The sequence below is a fragment of the Mytilus edulis genome, chromosome 10 (assembly GCF_963676685.1).
Source record: "Mytilus edulis chromosome 10, xbMytEdul2.2, whole genome shotgun sequence".
Lineage (NCBI taxonomy): Eukaryota > Metazoa > Mollusca > Bivalvia > Mytilida > Mytilidae > Mytilus > Mytilus edulis.
Window position 1 is genome coordinate 3,132,515 of NC_092353.1, and position 21,745 is coordinate 3,154,259.

Below are 21,745 nucleotides of genomic sequence, written 5' to 3' on the forward strand. Positions count from 1 at the left end.
CCTAGACCTCAAATTAATTTGTTAAGAACCAACGACCTCAAATACACCTTCCTTATGTCTTTATTACTTATAATTCATGTGACACATTGACATATCCCTTACATTAAATTAAAATTCAAAAGGGAAAATAACTGTCATATGGAGTCTACGAATTGATTCGGTTAAAATTTGACAAATCATTCTGAGGATAAAAGGATCAATTTAGTACAATAAATCTGTCGTTTTATTTTACGATTAGAAGGAGATCTCGCCACAAAGAAAACAGTGTTTAGAGAGATAACTCTTACAATAAAAACTCTTCGACTAATAAAATTACCGTAAACTTTCCGATGCGTCATCCCGTTTGAAATACATTTTCTAAAGATACAGAAAAACTTACAAACCAAATATTTGTACCTATGGAAGAAGTTATTCATTATTATTTGTTATGTATTACTAGTTATTATTATTAAAGATGCAGTGCGTAGGCCAACCGACGTGTGGACTTTCCGTAGCAGTAATCATCCTTGCCCAAGCTATGGGCCAAATAGTATCACTGTAATCATGATGGGTATACCCTTTAAGGGACTTTCCGTTTTCAATTTTCCTTAGAGCTCGATAACTTTGATGTTGTACCAATATTCTAATCTATGAAAAGGTTCTAATATACAAATGATGATTTTTTAAATTTCTATGAAATATAAAAAAAACAAACTCTAAGCTTAGTGTTCAACAATTAGCCTCATTTAGTGATATTTGAATTGCATCTATGTTAATGATAACGAGTTTCCTTTTTTTTGTTATCTAACAGATAATGATGACATCTTCACCAGGGAATTATTATTCATCCTATACCATTATATAATGATTTATTAATTAAAAAAAAATATAATCAGAAATGCTAACTTTTCAAACAATATAAAAATTAATGCGAACTACCATTAGTTCAAGTGTATGTTTGTTGCATAGGACTTTTTTCAAAGAAATGCTACAACAATGAAAGAGTTTGTCTTAAGGTTGTACGGTATTGTCATTTTGACTACCCAAGCGGGTGGTTTTATTGTACCACAACAGACCGAATTCTATAGACTGCAAAATGTTTGCATGAATGATATATTCCAATTCGATTTTAGAACTCGTAGGAGCAGTGGCCTGTTAATGAGTTTAGAGTCGGAGAATATTAAACAGCATCACTTAACTGTAGCTACTACAGATGGTGATTTGGAATTCACTTATGGGGTAAATAATAGCACAAAATCTTTTATATTACCGTATGAGGAAACAGAAAGGGTTAACAGGTTGAACGACTACCGCTGGCATAGGTTAAACGTAGAACGTATTTTAGATAGAGGAAAGTATCTTTCATTAAAAGTGGTTGTAGATGAACAAATTCACCAATTTGGCTCAGTAATGGAGCAAAACGAACATTTTCGAGGACCAATGGACGTCTACCTTGGTGAAACCCCCCATATTAATGTGAAAAATGCAATTTACATAAATTGTAAATGTTTGAAAATGCATTTGGAACTCGGAAGACAAAGGAGCGAAGTCGACAATTTATGCCTGGAGAAAATTCCCAGTGAGACCAAAGAATCGGATCAAATACAGATAAAGGTCAGAAACCGTGAGTAGTACATTCGTCTTGTTAATACATGTAGTTAAACCCAAAGGCCATTATTTATAAGTGTATACTAATGTTTCATCCGCAGTGTTGTTAATTATTTTAAAGGTGTAGATTTTATATGTTAATTTTATTGATGGAATGGCGTTGAGTTGCTGGCTTGGTCAATACTATCTTTGTGTTTCTGAAAAGGTTGATTTATTGTCATAGCAACATTAGTTTTATTGCAATAGTCATTAAAGCTTGAAGAAGTTGCTATATAGAGAGCATTTGCCCAGAAATTGTTTTTCTTTCTTTTTCAACAACAGGGTCGATACCTCTGCTGGTGGAATATTAATTTCTCGAGAGTATCACCAGCCCAGTAGTCAGCACTTTTGTGCTGACATAAATTATCATTGATATGGTCATATTTATAGATTAACTGTTTACAAAACTTTAGAATTTTTGAAATACTAAGTCTTTTCTACTTCATGAATAGACTAGCTTAGCTGTATTTGGCAAAACCTTTAGGAATTTTGGTTCTTAATGCTTTTCAACTTCGTACTTTATTTGGCCTTTTTAACAATTATGGATTCGAGAGTCTATTGTAGACGAAACACACGTCTGGCGTAAATACAAAATTTAATTCTGGTATCTATGATGAATGAATTGGTATCTAGTATGATCCCGCTATTTATTCATGTGGCTGTCGTAAATCAGGAGGCTCGTCAGCGGTTATCTTATGTAATATTGTTTATGTTCTTTTGAAAAAACATCATGTTGATGAAAGGTCTTTCCTATTAAATGTATACACATGTTCTTAAAGTAGGACGATTATGAGCTGAAATAGTGTATGTAAACTGATTGTTTAAGACTGTATTTAGCCTTTTTGTGTGTTTGGTGTGTCTTTTACGTAAACCCTACATCTCCGTTAGTATATAAATTAGGATAGTATAGGACTGGACTTGAATTGAAGGATTCTAAATAAATCATTAAAAGAATGGTGGTATGTATTCTAGTATAACTCTATATACGTGTGACTTAAATGAAATTTTTAAATTCAGACATCTTTTAATCGGTTAGGACTTCGTAGAGATGACTGGTTGGTCGTCATTATTTATATTTGTCAATTCGAGCAACTTATAAGAAGCAAAAACTTCGAGGTGTACAACATATTCTAGTTTTCATATTTGATTTAGCCTACAAGCTCTTTGGACAAAGTTTTTTTCTATATTTTTCTTAGCTAGAATAAAATGCTTAAAATAAGATCAACTAGGTAAAGGTCGTAGATGGTTTGTTGGTTTTAGGTTCAGCAAAAACTATCAAATTCATAATTCTGACAGACACATATATTTGAGGATGTTATTCTTTAAATTTATAATACTTTTATCTTTTAAATTGAAGGGACAATAATGAAGTGACTTTTCCATTCATGACAGCTACATATATTGTACAGATAATAAGATACATAATGTCTTATAAAGTCACTGTACCATACACTGTAATGACAGCAAAAGCAAATGCAAGTGTAATTAGAAATATCATATAAATGTTGTTTAAAAAAGTGTTATATTCCTTTCTTAACTATTTTGGAGAATAAATAAAGGCAACAGTAATATACCGCTGTTGGAAATTCATAAATCGATTGAGAATAAAAACAAATCAGGGTAACAAACTAAAACTGAAGGAAACACATAAAATATAATAGTAGAACTACGACACAACAGAAACACAACATTTAATTGTAACACACATAGAAACAAACTATAATATAACAATGGCCATTTTCCTGACTTGGTATAGGACATTTAAAGAATAAATGTGTACTTGATATATATTTCAGACACAATATCTATGGTCTCTATGAGTGTTACTCGATGTTTAGAAGGGGAATATACCTGTCATGGCAACGCCAGGTTTGTCTACATTGACAAAGTCGTCTATTGCGAATGTGAAGCGCCGTTCTACGGGAACGGAATACGATGTTTGACAACAGGTTAGTGCATCACATAAAAAAATCACAAAAATACCAACTCCATGGAGAATTCACAACAGAAAGTCAAATGACTCAAACATAAATGAATGAATAACAACTGTGATATCCCTGACTTGGTGCAGGTACTTTCCTATGTAGAAAATGGTCAATTGAAACTGGTTTTATAGCTAGCTTAACCTATCACTTATCTCAGTATTTAAAATTACTATTGACAGATGTAATTTTACACATCTAAAATGTTTAAAAAATTCGTAATTCATTGTTATTTCCATCATGACTATTGTAAACATGGTTAATTTGTTTAACAACCTGATTTGTAATTCATAATTTTCAGAAAATTTGCACGGTAATTTGAATAGAATTAAACTTTTCCAAGTATTTGTCCTCTTATGTTGAAAATGATGAGATTTGTTTCGCGTTTTTTTTAATCCAAGAGAAGTGACGAGATTTGAACAAAACATATATCCCTTTTAGTATTAATGGTTCTTATGCGACGTCAAACTGCATGACTAACGTACCAATTTAAACCTTTTGTCTTTACATACATAGGGAAAAGACTAATACTGAGAGGAAAGGTTAACGGTGTATTGAACAACAGAGCCATAAAGAATGTGGACTTACTTGCCTATGTATATACAACCAATGGACGAATAGAAACACATATAAGAAGTAAACAAAACATTGTAAGAACAATGATGAAAATTTTACAGCCAATTGGTGACATAATTGGATGGATGTTTGGGGTCCCGCAGGGGAAGAAGGATAAAAATGGCTTTATGATAACAGGTATGTATGCTATAATATGTAGTATTTATCTTATAGGAATACATTGGAGTTCGGAATATCAGACTATATTTGTCTGTATTACAAAGGTTAAACTGCGCATTCGAACACTGGAACAGAATAAAGTAATTTGTTGGGTATATGCATCTATATTGATTAAATGTTTTGTAACTTTACACAGTCTCTGATTTTGTGTTAAAATTTAATGTTCTAATAACTTCTTTTTGTTTAATTCGAATTTAGTTCCTGCCTCCATTTAATATACGTCAATAAATGCATGGCTCTTTTGACACTAGTACCAGACCAAATTAGAATAAGATAAGCGCCAATGTTCAGGATGTAATCTTTAGTAGATATAGCATTTTATATTTTCTATGTCAGTGCCCTGAAAAGGTAAATGTTCGTTGTTAATTTAGAAATACATATTTCAAATTTTAACAGCCCCTTTTTTCCAAATTGCCTATGTTGCTGCTTAAAAATATCGTATAAAGTAAGCCTTCGATGAACAATGTTATTATCCTTATAGTTTTGTTATACCGTAAATTGGGAAATGTTGGCGTCGGGATATTTTGGCGGTTTTCACTCAAAAGGCAGGTGTTTTATTGTGGTGTGTGTAATTTTGGTGCTTCATCCAATTGATATGTTTAATTTTGGAACATTAGAAGTGTGCGGGCTCATTCGTATTTTCCCTTATTGACCCGATTATGTATATTGACAAAATATCAATGCAATTGCAAATAATTCCGTATCTCGGGGGTTGAACGCTAAAAGAAAAGTGATTTCAAATAGATTATTTATCTTTCACAAAAATCATATGAATTTTGTTTTTAAGCATTAAACTCTATTGCAACTACATGTTAATGATTAACGATCAAGGATTTAAATTTTTATCCGTATGCCTTTGGCAGTACATTTTAATTAATAGAAGATATGGGATTCGAAGGAGTTTTGATACTCTTATCACCAATAACGGTGTCTAATCACCAATTGCCGGGAATATTTATTCCATATGTGAATACACATTCATATTGGGTTTTCTTAATAATTTAGATAATTGACAATTAAATAAAAATTATATAGTTATTTTGTAAAATTATACCTGATAGTTATTTGCAGATTTGGCAATGCAAAGAATTGTAGGAAATTTACAGAAGACATGATAACATAATAAGATATTTCCTCCAACTATTAACATAACAATATTGTTGTACCGGTCCTCGATTTTGGCGTTTCAATATTTAGTGTTTGCTTTATTTTTGTGTGTTTAATTGTGGCTCTTTCATATGAGACACCAAATAAACCAAAATAAAACTACAATCAAAATAACCCAATTTACGGTATGGTACAAGAGGGGTTTTATTATTCAAATTAGGCCAAAAAAACCAATGCATATTTATAAAATTATATGTACGTTAATATTACAGAAACTGAGGTATATCAGTCGAAAAATAAAGGAAAGACATAATACTTAAACAATGTATTGGGATTCAATTTGTTTTAGGTGGAGAACTGAACCGAACTGCATTAATACAGTATGCAAGCGGCGAGACAGTCTTAATTACACAAGAATTCTTTACCTTTTCGTCAGAGCTCAAAGTTCACACATTTGTTCAAGGGACAGTACCGGATCGTCTGAACAGTATATCATATAATGACTTCATGGAACAGATAACAAGCCATTCTAGAGGTATTCCAATCTAACTGAAAATTAATGCCAACTGTATAACATTGTTTAATTTTGAAAAAGCTTTTATGTGTCCCATAAATTGATATATATTGCGAATAACAAAAATCTTAACTTACTACATAACTATCGAGACAACAGATCAGAAATATCAAAATCAAACAAGCATTATATCTCATAGTAGGTATACAAAATAATTAACAGTCTCCCTTTCATGTCCGTCGTATAGTGTAAAAGATTTGTTATTGATGTACAATTTCTTATATTAAGTGTTAAGTATAAATACATACATTGTAACAAACCTTCCACATTGATAATTTTCTATTTCTATGTAGCAAAATTCCAGCAGCGCTTGGATACGGAGTATATATCTCCCAATTGATATGATATTTCTGGGCTTCTCTATCCTATCATGATTTCCTTGAAAAAAGATTGCTACTCCCAAGGAAGCTATTAAACCAAGACTTTCAAACACTGAGGTTGAAATCATCCCTTAGTCAATTTTAAGGACGCCATCGCGACTTGGTTGACCGTTATGGAAAGTCCGTTTCACAGATGATATCGGATATGTTCCTTATGTCGTAAATACATTTCCTGTGGCATTTTTACGAATGCAACCTACCGAATAAGACTTATAACAGGTGTTTTTACTAACATGGGCAACACGACGTGTGCCACATGTGAAGCAGGATCTGATAACCCTTTCAGAGCACATGAAATCAACCCAAGTTTTTGGTTGGGTTCGTATTTCTTAGTCTCTTTTTTTCTATGTTGTCTTTGTTGTACTATTGTTGTTCTGTTTTTCCCTTCATTTTTAGCAATGACGTTGTCAGTTATTTCGATTGTTTAGTTATGTCCCTCTGGAATCTTTCGCCCCTTTCTCTTGTAGAAAACATCGCTCACTAAGGGTTGAAATCGAAATAGAAAATAAAAATCAAGAGGAGAAAAGCGAAGCCAGCAGGACAGGAACACATACATTTGTACATATTAACGGAGAAAACAAATCTTACAAAAGCTTTATATACAACATGATCAAATGCAATACTTTTGTTCTATACAAATATTATTGTCATTTTGTTTATTTTCTTTGGTTACATCTTCTGACATCAGACTCGGATTTCTCTTGAACTGAATTTTAATGTGCGTATTGTTATGCGTTTACTTTACTACATTGGTTAGAGGTATAGGGGGAGGGTTGAGATCTCACAAACATGTTTAACCCCGCCGCATTTTTGCGCCTGTCCCAAGTCAGGAGCCTCTGGCCTTTGTTAGTCTTGTATTATTTTAATTTTAGTTTCTTGTGTACAATTTGGAAATTAGTATGGCGTTCATTATCACTGGACTAGTATATATTTGTTTAGGGGCCAGCTGAAGGACGCCTCCGGGTGCGGGAATTTCTCGCTACATTGAAGACCTGTTGGTGACCCTCTGCTGTTGTGTTTTATTTGGGCGGGTTGTTGTCTCTTTGACACATTCCCCATTTCCATTCTCAATTTTAAAGAAAGTTATACACGTACTTTTTTTTATTGTTATCGTGTCTCCCTCTTAGCAGTAATCAGTGATGACAAGGGTATTGTGTAACATTAATCAAGATCTTTAGTTTTTATACTTTTAAACATTCTTATTTCATAGGTGTTTTTAAATCGTGTTCAACAAGACGATACTCAATGAATGGGTTAGCATCTTATTTTACGATGGACCAGACGCTAATATTTAATGAATGCCAACACAACTCATTCAATCACAGTTTCAACAGTATGACGCATGTTGTTACCAGAAATACAGTTATGAATGATAGGAAGAATAATGTTCTCCGATTTTCATCGACCAATCAAATCGGAGCTGTTGATGGTAAATTAAATTAGACATTATAAAAGACATAAATGACTATATATACAAATAATTTTTTTTAAAGTTTTTGAGAATGATTGTGTGTTTGAGATAGAAATTTTTATTTGTTGTTTCTATATTGATACTATGCTTCAGAATATAGTGTGTACTTGACATGTTTCAGATACCACAACTGTGCTAAGAATGGATTCTAGTACATGCTTAGAAGGAGTATCTACTTGTCATGTCAATGCCAAATACGTCTACTTTAACACTGGTGTCTGTTGTGAATGCAGAGCACCATTCTACGGGAATGGATTTCGATGCTTGAACACAGGTAAGTGTATTTAAAATTATTGAATAGTGTTACAATAAACTCATCATAGATACCAGGTTCAAGATTTTATATTTACGCCAGACGCGCGTTTCGTCTAAAAAAGACTCATCAGTGACGCTCGAATCATTTTTTTTTAAAGGCCAAATAGAGTAAAAAGTTGAAGAGCAATGAGTACCAAACATTCCTAAAAGTTTTGTCAAATATAGCTATAGTTAGAAAAGCCTAAGTTTTTTTTCAAAAATTCAAAGTTTTGTTAACAGTTAATTTATAATTATGAACATATCAATGATAACAAAGAACCATCTCATTTCTTTATTTCCCTATTAAGTATAAAATAATTGATATAAATATATGTGTACATCTAAGATTTCGAATTTTTTTTTCATTTTTTATTCATATATGTGAATGAATGTTGTTTGCACAGTGAACATTCGACAGTTTAGTCAACACTGCGTAATTAAAAGATGTACATAAAATATCTTTTGATTATATAATTCTGTATCTTAAATAGAACAAAACGTTTTCAAATATGTTTCCTCCTATTCTGCATGTCATGGTGTTTGCTTACATGTTTTAATCGTGAGTAAAAGGAAATTTTAACTGGAACTATACTAAAGGAGTAGGTTCAGTAAGACCCCTTTTTGGCCCCAAAATATAGCAGTTTTACAAAATTGTTAAAATGTAAACCTTTAGTTATTTATTGAACAGTAGAATGCTTCTGCTACATAAATATGGGCTGTTTTTGACAATAAAATGCACATATATCCGGTACTAGCACCATTAAGTCATGCTAAATTACTGAAATCCTCATAATTCTAGCATTTTAGTTAAATTTAGACGGTTTTCGTGTAAAACGAAAGTGGCCGCATTCGTGTTCATCCTTTATATTGAAATGTAAGTTGTATTTTATGATAATGCATAACATATATAAAGGTTGAGGATGAACACGGATGCGGCCACTTTCATTTTAACCAAAAACCATCTGAAAAGTGAAATTTTTCGGCATATTAGGTAGATTTTTCATATTTGAGCTTGAATCGGATCGTTTTTAATGACTAAATCTGTTAAAATCTTCCACATAAACTAATTAATTCAAATAAAATAGACACTTAAGTGTTTAAAAAGTGGTCAAAATCTTTCGTAAGATGAACCTGAAATTTGAGGCCAAAATCGGTCCTTACCGGACCTACTCCTTAAAAAAAAAAAAACATTTTTTGATGCTACGTCAAACTTCGTGGTCTGATGTGGAATTAAACTTTTTTTTATTTACACAAACAGAAAAGAGACTCCGACTTAAAGGAACAGTAAGTGGGGAGCTAAACAATCAAGCCATTTACGATGTTGAGTTACTTGCTTTTATACATGTGACAACGGGATATATAGAAACACATTTACGAAGTTGGCAAAAAAACGTTGGAAAACTGCTGATAGCCATGCAACCTATTAGTGACATTATTGGATGGGTGTTTGCTGTTCCACAGGATAAAGATGCAAAAAATGGCTTCACCGTGACAGGTATGCGGTTTTTGTTTTTATCTGAATACATCATAAATCGTCATAAAGGAAAGCATTATAAATTGGAATATCATAATGTGTTTGTTTGTCTGCATCGAAAAAGACAACGCAAACGACAATGAACAACGTCAAACCGTATCCCCTGGGTCTAAATGACAATATACTTGGACAAGGGATCATATCTACAACTTCTATTGATATCATGGATATTATGGATAAAAGATATAAGAGATTTCATGGAAAACGTATCAATCGAAATTTATGAATTAAACATCGTATAAATTATACTCTTGGTAATATCTATATTTAAAAACAATGATAGGCATAAATTATTATATAAACTGGGTCAAATACCAATTAGTAAATTACATGATATTTCAAGGAGTGTGACATCATCTCTTTCTTCAGTCCACTATTTGAATATTCGCGTATAATTACAGCCTTTTTCCACCAAAGGCTGTTCCTGCGTATCGACAAACCTGAAGATCATAAACGTCATTTTCTGAAAATTAAATATATCAGCAGAGGAATTCATTTATCAACTTATCAACTTATCTAGTATATTTAATGATTATTCCTTTCAAAACGTTATACCTCCTGACTGTTATTTTATACACATACAAAAAAAAACCAGCAGAAGTTTAAATTTTAATTACAGCATCAGGCGTCAATGTAGAAAATGGGATAACACATCCTCATTTTTACGGAAATTGTTCTTACCGTGCCCTGAAATTTAGAAACAATCCTGGTAAACTAATATCTTCTTTAAAAAAAATTTCATAAAAATTTACCAATTCAACACAGTAATTAGTTCACTGAATATAGTTTTTATTGGTATTCAGGTGGTTAGAGTCTATATTAAAAATTATAGAATTTGTTCATACTTTGACAAAACGTAGTATATTTTGATATATGTTCAAAACAAATAATAAAAATAATAGGTCACCGAGCATTTTCTCAAGCTATAGGTTGTGACAAAATGACACATTTTGTATGGATTATACAGGAAAAAACATCATTATGTGAATAGAAGCTGAACTAAATGATAGAATTGTAAAAAATAAATACGAGAAGCTGGCTCAAGCTCATGTTTTTCTCTGACTGATATGAAGTCTTTACGGGTACACTAAATCCATTGGATGTTGGATGTGTACTATTTGATAATTTAGTCTTAGATGCATGATTTTTTTTATTAGTTGTTAGTGGCTTTGAACTAGCTGTCAGTAAGTTTGAGTACTCTCAGACGTGTATTTGTTGTTGGAATGTACAAGTACCCGTCCACGTCCACCTGTATTTGTAGTATTTGTATTTTTATCCATCCGATGAGTTAAGCCTTTTTCAACTGATTTTAAAAGTTCAGCATAAAGATCGACTTCAACATCTCATTAAACAGAGCTTATTCTATAAAAATGGGAATCGTAGAAACAAATTTCTTGTTTTGGGTTACAATAATTCATATTTTGTGAAGAATCACACTGAATCTACCAGAAAATATACTGTAGATGATATTATCAAAATGCTGGACATTTTGATCGACAATATATTTGTTGAGTTAAGAGGATTTATATTTCAACAGACAGTCGGTATTCCAATGGGTACCAATTGTGCACCCCTACTGACCGATTTGTTTTTGTACTCGTATGAAGCAGAATTCATTCAAAACCTTCTAAAAGACAAAAAGAAAAAGCACCTTGCGAAATTCTTTAATTTTACTTTCCGATATATTGATGATGTTCTATCATTGAATAACCCATATTTCAGCCAATACTTACATCTCATATATCCCAGTGAACCTGAAATTAAGGATACTACTGATACTCGAAGGATTGCTTCATACCTTGATCTTTTCCTCAAAATTGACGCAGATGGACGACTTCACACGAAAATTTATGATAAACGGGACGATTTCAACTTTGCAATTTCCCATTTCTCAGCAGAAACATAACCTCTGCCCCTTCGTATGGTGTTTACATATCTCAATATATACGTTATTCTCGTGCTTGTTCACACTATATGGACTTCATATACAGGAGTGTGCTCCTTATGCAGAAACTACTCCAACAAAGTTATGAGGAGGACAGATTAAAATTGACACTCCGTAAATTTTACGGACATTATCACGAATTGGTTGATCCATACGATGTGTCTTTGACCAAACTAGCTAAGGACATTTTTACCACATGTTAGATTGTGGTTTGTCATTACGTCGTGAAATCTTTTAATTAGCGAACCTGACTTGTTCCCGATTGTGACTGTTTTGCTGAGTGTGAATTCGTATAGCTATAAGACGTGTTATGGTACTTTTCTATCCCAAATTCATGTATTTAGTTTTGATGTTATATTTGTAATTCTCATCGGATTTTGTCAAAGGTCTTGACGTCTTTTCGGTTATATTCATGTGTTATGTTAAAGAACATTAATCACCGCCTTCATTTATTAGATTTGATTTGGTTCAACGTAATTTGTACGATGTATTACGTTTGCAGTTTGATTCAGAATTAACCGGACATAGAATATATTTAATTGTCTAATTGCTACCTCAGTTTGATATTAATAAGCATAGCTATTTTCATTGTTATTAAATGTAATATCAGTATTTAGTACAAATATAATCTTAAATCAATCCTAATTCTATCTTATTTTTGATAGATAGTTTTATTCATTCAAATGTGACGTCATTTTTTGTGTGCTGTTTCAAATGTGACATCATTTTTTTGTCCTTTTTTTCAATTTCAAATGTGAAGTCACTTTAATTTGCGTTGAGGCCTCGACTAATTCGGGTGTGTCCATTTTTATGTTGGATTGTGTTGGATTTTGTCGGTTTATGTAATGTATCCGGTTGTTTTCTGTAATTAGTCAATACTTTAGTTTTATCATGTATATCTTTTATATAGTCATTTTACAGTTTGCAAAAGTATAAATTATTCTAAATAATAGGGATGTTCTGGTCCCTAACAGAAAACCCGGGCCGTTTTTGGCACAACTTTTTTGAACTGTTGGTCCTCTATGCTGTTCAACTTTGTACTTGTTTTGGCTTTCAAACTTTTGTATCTGGGCGTCACTAGTAAGTCTTGTGTGGACAAAATGCACTTCTGGCGTATTAAATTTTAAACCTGGTGCCTTTTGTTAGCTATTATTCGTGTGTTTCTTTGTCAAATATGTTCTATTTATTTGTATTGTAGTCCTGTAATGTTGTGTTGTCATTTTAATGTTATATTTAACATGGCCATTAAAGAGGGAGGTTTGGCATGCTAAAAAAACAGGTCAACCTACCATTTTTTTTCAAATGTCCTGTACCAAGTCAGGAATATGGTCATTGTTATATTATAGGTCGTGTATGTGTGTGTTACATTTTAACGTTGTGTTTCTTTTGTATCGTTTGTTTCCTCTTATATTTAAGTGTGCATTCACATTATTATAAGACGTGTCACGGTACTTTTCTATCCCGAATTCATGTTTTTAGTTTTGATGTTATATTTGTTATTCTCATCGGATTTTGTCTAATGCTTAGTTCGTTTCTGTGTGTGTTACATTTTAATGTTGTGTCGTCATTCTCCTCTTGTATCTAATTAGTTTCCCTTGGTTTTGGTTTGTGACCCGCATTTGTTTTTTTTCTATCGATTTATGAATTTTGAACATCGGTATACTACTGTGTTGCCTTTATTTAATAGTTCGTTCTTATGTTGAACTGTTACACCACTGTCCCAGGTTAAGGAAGCGTTGGGATCCAGCTAACATGCTTATCCTCACCAAATTTTCTATGTATGTGCCAATCCCAAGTCAGGAGCCTGTAGTTCAATGTTTGTCGTTTGTTTATGTGTTTATTGTTTTTCGTTCATTTTTTGTTCAAGTTAAAGTTTCTTTGCTCAATCGTTTTTTTCCCCTGTGAAATATTCGAATTACTATAGTTTTGTTTCGCATTGATGGATGTCCGTTTGCAACACCCTCCCCAACCCCGACAAAAACCCAATAATATACCAGTGTGTACGCAAAACGTTGCTGAAAATAGATAAGGATAATCAAAATGCATAAGTCGATATACAAAACATGAACAACGAGAGAGACAGTAACACCAGTATACAAATCATAACATTAAAAACTACATATTGAACAAAACGGACCCTACAAAGTCCGACGAGATCGTTTTCCCTAATAACAGTTAGTAGGTATTGAGGAATTATGAGATAACTGTTTTGTATTTTAAGCTCCGATGGCATCAATTTGTGATTTAATTGTCGCAAATTGAGTTTACTGGCGACGCGTTAGCGGAGCTATTAAACGGTTATTTACGACCATCAAATCATCAATTGATGCCGTCGGAGCTTAAAATACTATATGGTTATCTCCATTCTAATAAAACTAACAGAAAAAGACGTCAAATCGTACATTTAAAATCTGTCATACGTCGTTGGCGCTTGCGAAAACGTTTTCGTAGCATTAATTGTGTATTGATGCTTTTATAATTGGTGACGTAATTCAATCAAAATGTCAAATGTTATTATAACATTGCAAGAGGAAAAAACATAGATTGTAAGCAAAATATACGTTATGATTAATGAATAACCAAGTTATTGTTTTAGGTGGAGAACTGAACAGAACAGCTTTAATCAAGTATCAGAGTGGGGAGACTGTGTTAATTACACAACATTTCTCTATCATTTCGTCAGAGTTCGCAGTTCAGACATTTATAAATGGAACAGTTCCAGATCCAGTGGAAAGTATATTACCCAATGACGTCACTGAACAGTACGAACCCGTTTCCAGAGGTACTATACTTTACCTGAAAATAGGATTGTGATAAGAATTCATCCTAGCAATACACATAAAGTAATTGTATACACAAAAAAATACAATTGCAATTAAGACCACAAATAAGAAATGTTAAAGTTAAGCAAGGCTGAGGCCAACTTCTGGGTGCGGATTTTCACGCTGCATAGAAGACCCATTGGTAGTGTTTTCGGTTGTTATATGCTCTTCGGTCAAGTTGTTGTCTTTTTTGCAAGTACCCCATTTCCATTTTCAATTTCACTTCTATTCATAAGTGACATCCAAGCGTTAACATACTTTTTAAATATTTAAAATAATTGTTTCAGTATAAATGCATTAAACGTAGATGTATGTTTTCAGGGTTCAAAATGGGAATACAAAAAGAAAACCCAAATCTAGAGGACATTTCAATCACAAGTCAAAAAAAAGTTAACGATACATCACACCTATACACACACATATACTATAAGGAAGGTGCTACCTTACATGCCAGATTTATACAAAGACTATGTCCTATATATCATATAGATATTGCTTGATTGTTGATTGCTCAACGTCCAGTGGCAAATATTTTATGCATGATCAGTACGAATCTCTTACATATAGTTTTTGTCTAAAATAAATTAATAAGTTCAGATGGAAAATGTATAGGGAACGATCATTGAACTTCAAAAGACAAAAGGGGGTATGGTATTTTGCTCAACAAATATTCTGATTCCAAAATTGATGAGAAAAACATATTCTTTTCAAGCAGAGGACCTAAAAATATGATAATTCCAAAATTGATGATAAAAAAATATTCTGTTCAATCAAAGGACAAAAAAAAGTATTCTGAATCCAAATTTTCCCTATACCTTATAGTGTTAATTTTGACCAAAACATTTTGATTGATAGTGTTGAAGCGCTTCAATGAAAAAATCTGACTGAAACGAAAAACTATACCTCCTCCTTTCAAGCTAAATGGTTGCTCCCTTATAGTACAATCCTTAACTTTATTAAATTAATTTTCTGTTGATTTTCATGAAAAGGTGAAGGATTTGGAATATCTTTTTCAATATATTTGAAAGTTGTAACTTGTTCTTTTTTTAATTTGTATTGACAACAATTGTTGAATTATTTTTAATTTCTAAGTTAGCTGGATGTTCATATTGTGTTCCCAGTTACCTGCATCTAATATGTATATGTGATCAGCAAGAGGATCATTCTAATTAATAAAAGAAGAGTTTGAATTTACAGTGAGCCTGTTTAGAATAATGTTATGATAATGTTTTTCATTTTCATTTAAGCCTAAGAAACCATGAATAGGATTGTTAATTTGATAATCTAAAGATTTTGCTATTTTCTAGGATGCTATTTAAAATTTGAAGGTAGAACACTGCTCAGCAGTATTCCTGATCAGCTTCTGTTTGTGGGTTTCTACATCAATATTATGTACTAATTCGGATTCAGTTTTATATCATTTCTCTCATTATATTTTATTAGCTTACTTTTCAAGTTTTTATACTACAGTAAATAAAATCGAATTGGGGAACATGTCAAACATTTGCTATCGAGTAATGCTATCCTGTCGTCGTTGTTGTCCGACGGTAGATATGTGTCATAATTGATGACAAGATTTGTTAGGAGTTTGTTAAAGTTAGTACAGTCTGTAGAATTAGAATATTGTGAATTTGAATATATATTTTCTTTTGTTTAAAACTTTTGTTACATTTCGAATTTCACTTTGCATTTGTCTGTTAGCTACAGGAATAACCGTGATCATATTCAACAGTATAACCAACGTCATTATCACTGTAACTTGATATGGGGAATGCTGTAGCAGACATACAAATAATAGTAGTTATGGTTAACGACAGCACCGGATTTTAGTACCTCCGGATACGTTTCTCCCGAAATTAGGGTAGCAATAAACAGTTAGGAAAAAATATCAAAATTTGCTCTCATAAATTTTACCATCCCCTTTTCATTGCTTTCTTGCAATATTAAGCTTACTATTTGTGTCATATACATGCATATGTATGTAATCAGAATCGTCCAAAGATTTTATATCCAGTATAAAAATGGTAAAATATAGTTTCTTTTGGGTGTATCCATTGCAACAATGTTCATTTTATTTCCTATAAAATATTGCAAAAAGGGTGGAAAAGATGTCTCATATTTCCCCAAAATTTGGCTAAAATTAGAATTTCAATCGCTTGAAGTAATACCTTTTCTGAAGCTGCTTACATATATCTTTCAGTTATTCTAATGAAAATCATATGTCTTTCGTCTCAATTTTGTAGAATTGCGTCCAAAACTTCGTGTAGAAAAAAAGTGTTTGTAAACATTACATTAATTTCTGGACCGATGGCAGGTCTAGCTATGAAAATACGGAGAGTCAAACAGAAAATAGCCAATAAAACATGTGAAATATAATTTTGATGATCTTATAATCCATCTTTGAAGGCTAAATTAGTACTTAGCTGCATGTCTAAAAATCAATTTTATTACACAATAACTTTCATTTTTGAAAAATCCACCGGGGCCAAAATGCAAAACTAAACTTCTAACTGTTTATTCCCACCTTATTGCTTGCAGAGGGATTTTCTGTGTTCCCATGGCTGGACGGAACTTGTAAACTTTGAATGATATCATTATATATGATATTGTGACTTTTAAATGAAGTATCTGTGGTTTTTAGGTAATTTGTCACTGATAATGGAAAGACGATGAAACATGGCGTAAGATGTTGTTGTGCAAACGTGCAAATTTCGGTTATTTCCCTAGTACAATAAAATTTAAATAAACTACACAAGTTACTAAAATTTCTAAATTCTTGATTTTGCAAACCAATAAAAATTCATGTAGTATTTTACATCAAATTTGTTCCGTTCTGTCCCATTTTTTTTTAAGATCGTGTAAAAAAAGGTTACACTAATATCCTGATAATGTCCTGATGGATATTCGAATGCTAACTACGTTTTCATTCTTGAAAGAGTTTAATTTATATTTGGAACCAAGCAAGATGACAATATCTTTTTAATAAATATAAAAAAGAAATTTTTTTTTTAGGAGTTTGAAAACTTGACCTGATCAACTTCGAAAAAAAATTTCGTATGAGATTAAATCGAGTGACGAAACGTTTTAGAGTGATCATGTAGAGAGAGTTATGGTTATTCCAATTCGATGCCTCTACCATAAGTGCTAGTTAAGCTGGCTTATGATCTGAAAACAAAATCAGACTAATGATTTGTTGACAACATTATAGAATACAGTGTATTTTTAATTACAAAATATGGAATATTGTTTTTTAATGTTGTCTTTCTCTAATCGTAAAACAATGAAAACCAGTGATTATCCTATGTTAATGTTGTATTCGTTAATTTCGTAGGCGTTATAAAATCTCGTTCTAAAAGAAAATTTGAAAGTGATTGGTTGACGTCCGACTTCACTGTGGATCAGACTATATCATTTAAAGAATGCCAACACAGACCATTTCGACACAGCTTGAACACTCTAAGACATCTGGCAACTGGAAATCGTGTTATGTATGATAGAAGAAAAAATGTTCTCCGATTTACCTCGATTAATCAAATCTGTGAGATATAATTTTTATAATTTTCATTATTTATCTGTTACAATTCTGCCTCAAACATTCGACAATTTGTAAGAAGCTTTCATTCTTTTAGTATGATGCATCACAAATAAATCGTTTTATTATTTTATTTAAATAGAAACTTTTAACTTTTGGGGATTTAGCATTCTTTGTAACGGTATACATGAAAACGCTTGCAACACACTCAAATTCATTCACTAGAAAAAGACGGACCGAGAGATACCAAGGGGACATTAGAACAGTTCGATACTAAACTGATAATGTCATGGCAAAAAAAATGACAGACAAACAAAAGCATAAAAAATCTGATGTACAGTAGTTGTCGTTTGTTTATGTAATTTATACGTGTTTCGCGTTTCTCGTTATTTATATGGATTAGACCGTTGGTTTTCCCGTTTGAATGGTTTTACACTAGTTATTTTGCGACCCTTTATAGCTTGTTGTTCGGTGTGAGCCAAGGCTCCGTGTTGAAGGCCGTACATTGACCTACAATGGTTTACTTTTATAAATTGTTATTTAGATGGAGAGTTGTCTCATTGGCACTCACGTGGAGATTTATTTCCACGAGGGTATCACCAGCCCAGTACTGTGCTGACATGAATTATCATTGATATGGTTACATTTATAAATTAACTGTTTATAAAATATTGAATTTTTGAAAAACAAAGGCTTTTCTACCTCAGGCATAGATTACCTTAGCTGAATTTGGCAAAACTTTTATGAATTTTGGTCCTCAATGCTCTTCAACTTCGTACTTTATTTGGCCTTTTTAACTTTTTTGGATTCTAGCGTCACTGATGAGTCTTTAGTAGACGAAACGTGCGTCTGGCGTATATACAAAATTTAGTCCTGGTATCTATGATGAGTTTATTTACAACCACTGGGTCGATGCCACTGCTGGTGGAGATTTATTTCCCCGAGGGTATCACCAGCCCAGTAGTCAGCAATTTTTGTGCTGACATGAATTATCATTGATATGGTTACATTTATAAATTAACTGTTTACAAAATATTGATTTTTTGAAATACTAAGGCTTTTCTACCTCAGGCATAGATTATCTTAGCTGAATTTGACAAAACTTTTAGGAATTTTGGTCCTCAATGCTCTTCAACTTCGTACTTTATTTGGCCTTTTTAACTTTTTTGGATTCGAGCGTCACTGATGAGTCTTTAGTAGACGAAACGCGCGTCTGGCGTATATACAAAATTTAGTCCTGGTATCTATGATGAGTTTATATACAACCACTTGGTCGATGCCACTGCTGGTGGAGATTTATTTCCCCGAGGGTATCACCAGCCCAGTAGTCAGCACTTTTTGTGCTGACATAAATTATCATTGATATGGTTACATTTATAAATCAACTGTTTACAAAATATTGAATTTTTGAAATACTAAGGCTTTTCTACCTCAGGCATAGATTACCTTAGCTGAATTTGGCAAAACTTTTATGAATTTTGGTCCTCAATGCTCTTCAACTTCGTACTTTATTTGGCCTGTTTTAACTGTTTTGGATTCGAGCGTCACTGATGAGTCTTTAGTAGACGAAACGCGCGTCTTGCGTATATACAAAATTTAGTCCTGGTATCTATGATGAGTTTATTTACAACCACTGGGTCGATGCCACTTCTGGTGGAGATTTATTTCCCCGAGGGTATCACCAGCCCAGTAGTCAGCACTGTTTGTGCTGACATGAATTATCATTGATATGGTTACATTTATAAATCAACTGTTTACAAAATATTGAATTTTTGAAATACTAAGGCTTTTCTACCTCAGGCATATTTTACCTTAGCTGAATTTGGCAAAACTTTTATGAATTTTGGTCCTCAATGCTCTTCAACTTCGTACTTTATTTGGCCTTTTTAACTTTTTTGGATTCGAGCGTCACTGATGAGTCTTTAGTAGACGAAACGCGCGTCTGGCGTATATACAAAATTTAATCCTGGTATCTATGATGAGTTTATATACAATCACTGGGTCGATGCCACTGCTGGTGGGGATTTATTTCCCCGAGGGTATCACCAGCCCAGTAGTCAGCACTTTTTGTGCTGACATGAATTATCATTGATATGGTTACATTTATAAATCAACTGTTTACAAAATATTGAATTTTTGAAATACTAAGGCTTTTCTACCTTAGGCATAGATTAAATTAGCTGAATTTGACAAAACTTTTATGAATTTTGGTCCTCAATGTTCTTCGACTTGGTACTTTATTTGGCCTTTTTAACTATTTTGGATTCGAGCGTCACTGATGAGTCTTTAGTAGACGAAACGCGCGTCTGGCGTATATACAAAATTTAGTCCTGGTATCTATGATGAGTTTATTTACAACCACTGGGTCGATGCCACTTCTGGTGGAGATTTATTTCCCCGAGGGTATCACCAGCCCAGTAGTCAGCACTTTTTGTGCTGACATGAATTATCATTGATATGGTTACATTTATAAATTATTTGTTTACAAAATATTGAATTTTTGAAATACTAAGGCTTTTCTACCTCAGGCATAGATTACCTTAGCTGAATTTGGCAAAGCTTTTATGAATTATGGTCCTCAATGCTCTTCAACTTCGTACTTTATTTGGCCTTTTTATTTTTTTTTTGGATTCGAGCGTCACTGATGAGTCTTTAGTAGACAAAACGCGCGTATGGCGTATATACAAAATTTAGTCCTGGTATCTATGATGAGTTTATTTACAACCACTGGGTCGATGCTAATGCTGGTGGAGATTTATTTCCCCGAGGGTATCACCAGCCCAGTAGTCAGCACTTTTTGTGCTGACATGAATTATCATTGATATGGTTACATTTATCAATTAACTGTATTCAAAATATTGAATTTTTGAAATACTAAGGCTTTCTACCTCAGGCATAGATTACATTAGCTGAATTTGGCAAAACTGTTAAGGAATTTTGGTCCTCAATGCTCTTCAACTTCGTACTTTATTTGGCCTTTTTAACTTTTTTGGATTTGAGCGTCACTGATGAGTCTCTAGGAGACGAAACGCGCGTCTGGCGTATATACAAAATTTAGTCCTGGTATCTATGATGAGTTTATCTTCCTATATTTATAAAACACAATATTAAAAAATATAGATTGAGCAACACGAACCCCACCAAAACGGATATAGATATTAGGGGGAGAGGACGGGGAGAGGCTGAGGAGAAGCCGGGGAGATGCCGGGGTTAAATACAAGACCAATTAGTTTCTACTTAAGGCGTATAACAAACATAATTGACGATTTATGTTTAAACCGAGTTGCGACAAGTAAAATTTAGCTTATCTTATGGTTTTTCTGAACAAAATCATTACCATATCTATCCTTATAAACAAATTATTGTTACCACTTGAATTATGATATTGTTTTTTTTTTTCGAAACTATTTGATAAGTGTACAGTTAACACAGCGTGACAAGTTTAAGCAATTGCAAAATCAGTTTGATAAACGATGAAGACTAGATACAATAATGGTTAATCAGGCGTGTGTCCAGTATTTTGTGTTATTTATTCTATATGTGTGTACCACAAATTGTACACGCCGCTCCCCTGCAAACAATCAGCATTGCTTGCAAGTAAACCAGGTTTAATCCATCATTTGTTCTTAAAATGGCCTGTTCCAAGTCAAAAATATGACAGTCCGTTTTTATGAATGTTGGCG

The 21,745-nt window shown here is 32.7% G+C and overlaps 2 protein-coding genes across 2 annotated transcripts in view; one reads left to right on the forward strand and one right to left on the reverse strand.

Moving 5' to 3' along the window:
• LOC139492156 (uncharacterized) overlaps positions 1–15,929 on the forward strand; it is a 28,345-nt gene extending 12,416 nt beyond the window's left edge. Inside the window, exons 2-9 of the mRNA XM_071280298.1 lie at positions 3,423–3,575; positions 4,125–4,361; positions 5,860–6,045; positions 7,675–7,893; positions 8,057–8,209; positions 9,488–9,724; positions 14,305–14,490; positions 15,838–15,929. Of these exons, the coding sequence (XP_071136399.1) occupies positions 3,423–3,575; positions 4,125–4,361; positions 5,860–6,045; positions 7,675–7,893; positions 8,057–8,209; positions 9,488–9,724; positions 14,305–14,490; positions 15,838–15,929 (1,463 nt within the window). The remainder of the gene's footprint in view (positions 1–3,422; positions 3,576–4,124; positions 4,362–5,859; positions 6,046–7,674; positions 7,894–8,056; positions 8,210–9,487; positions 9,725–14,304; positions 14,491–15,837) is intronic.
• LOC139493162 (protein TFG-like) overlaps positions 1–21,745 on the reverse strand; it is a 195,476-nt gene that overhangs the window by 74,008 nt on the left and 99,723 nt on the right. The gene's annotated exons all lie outside the window — the stretch shown is intronic.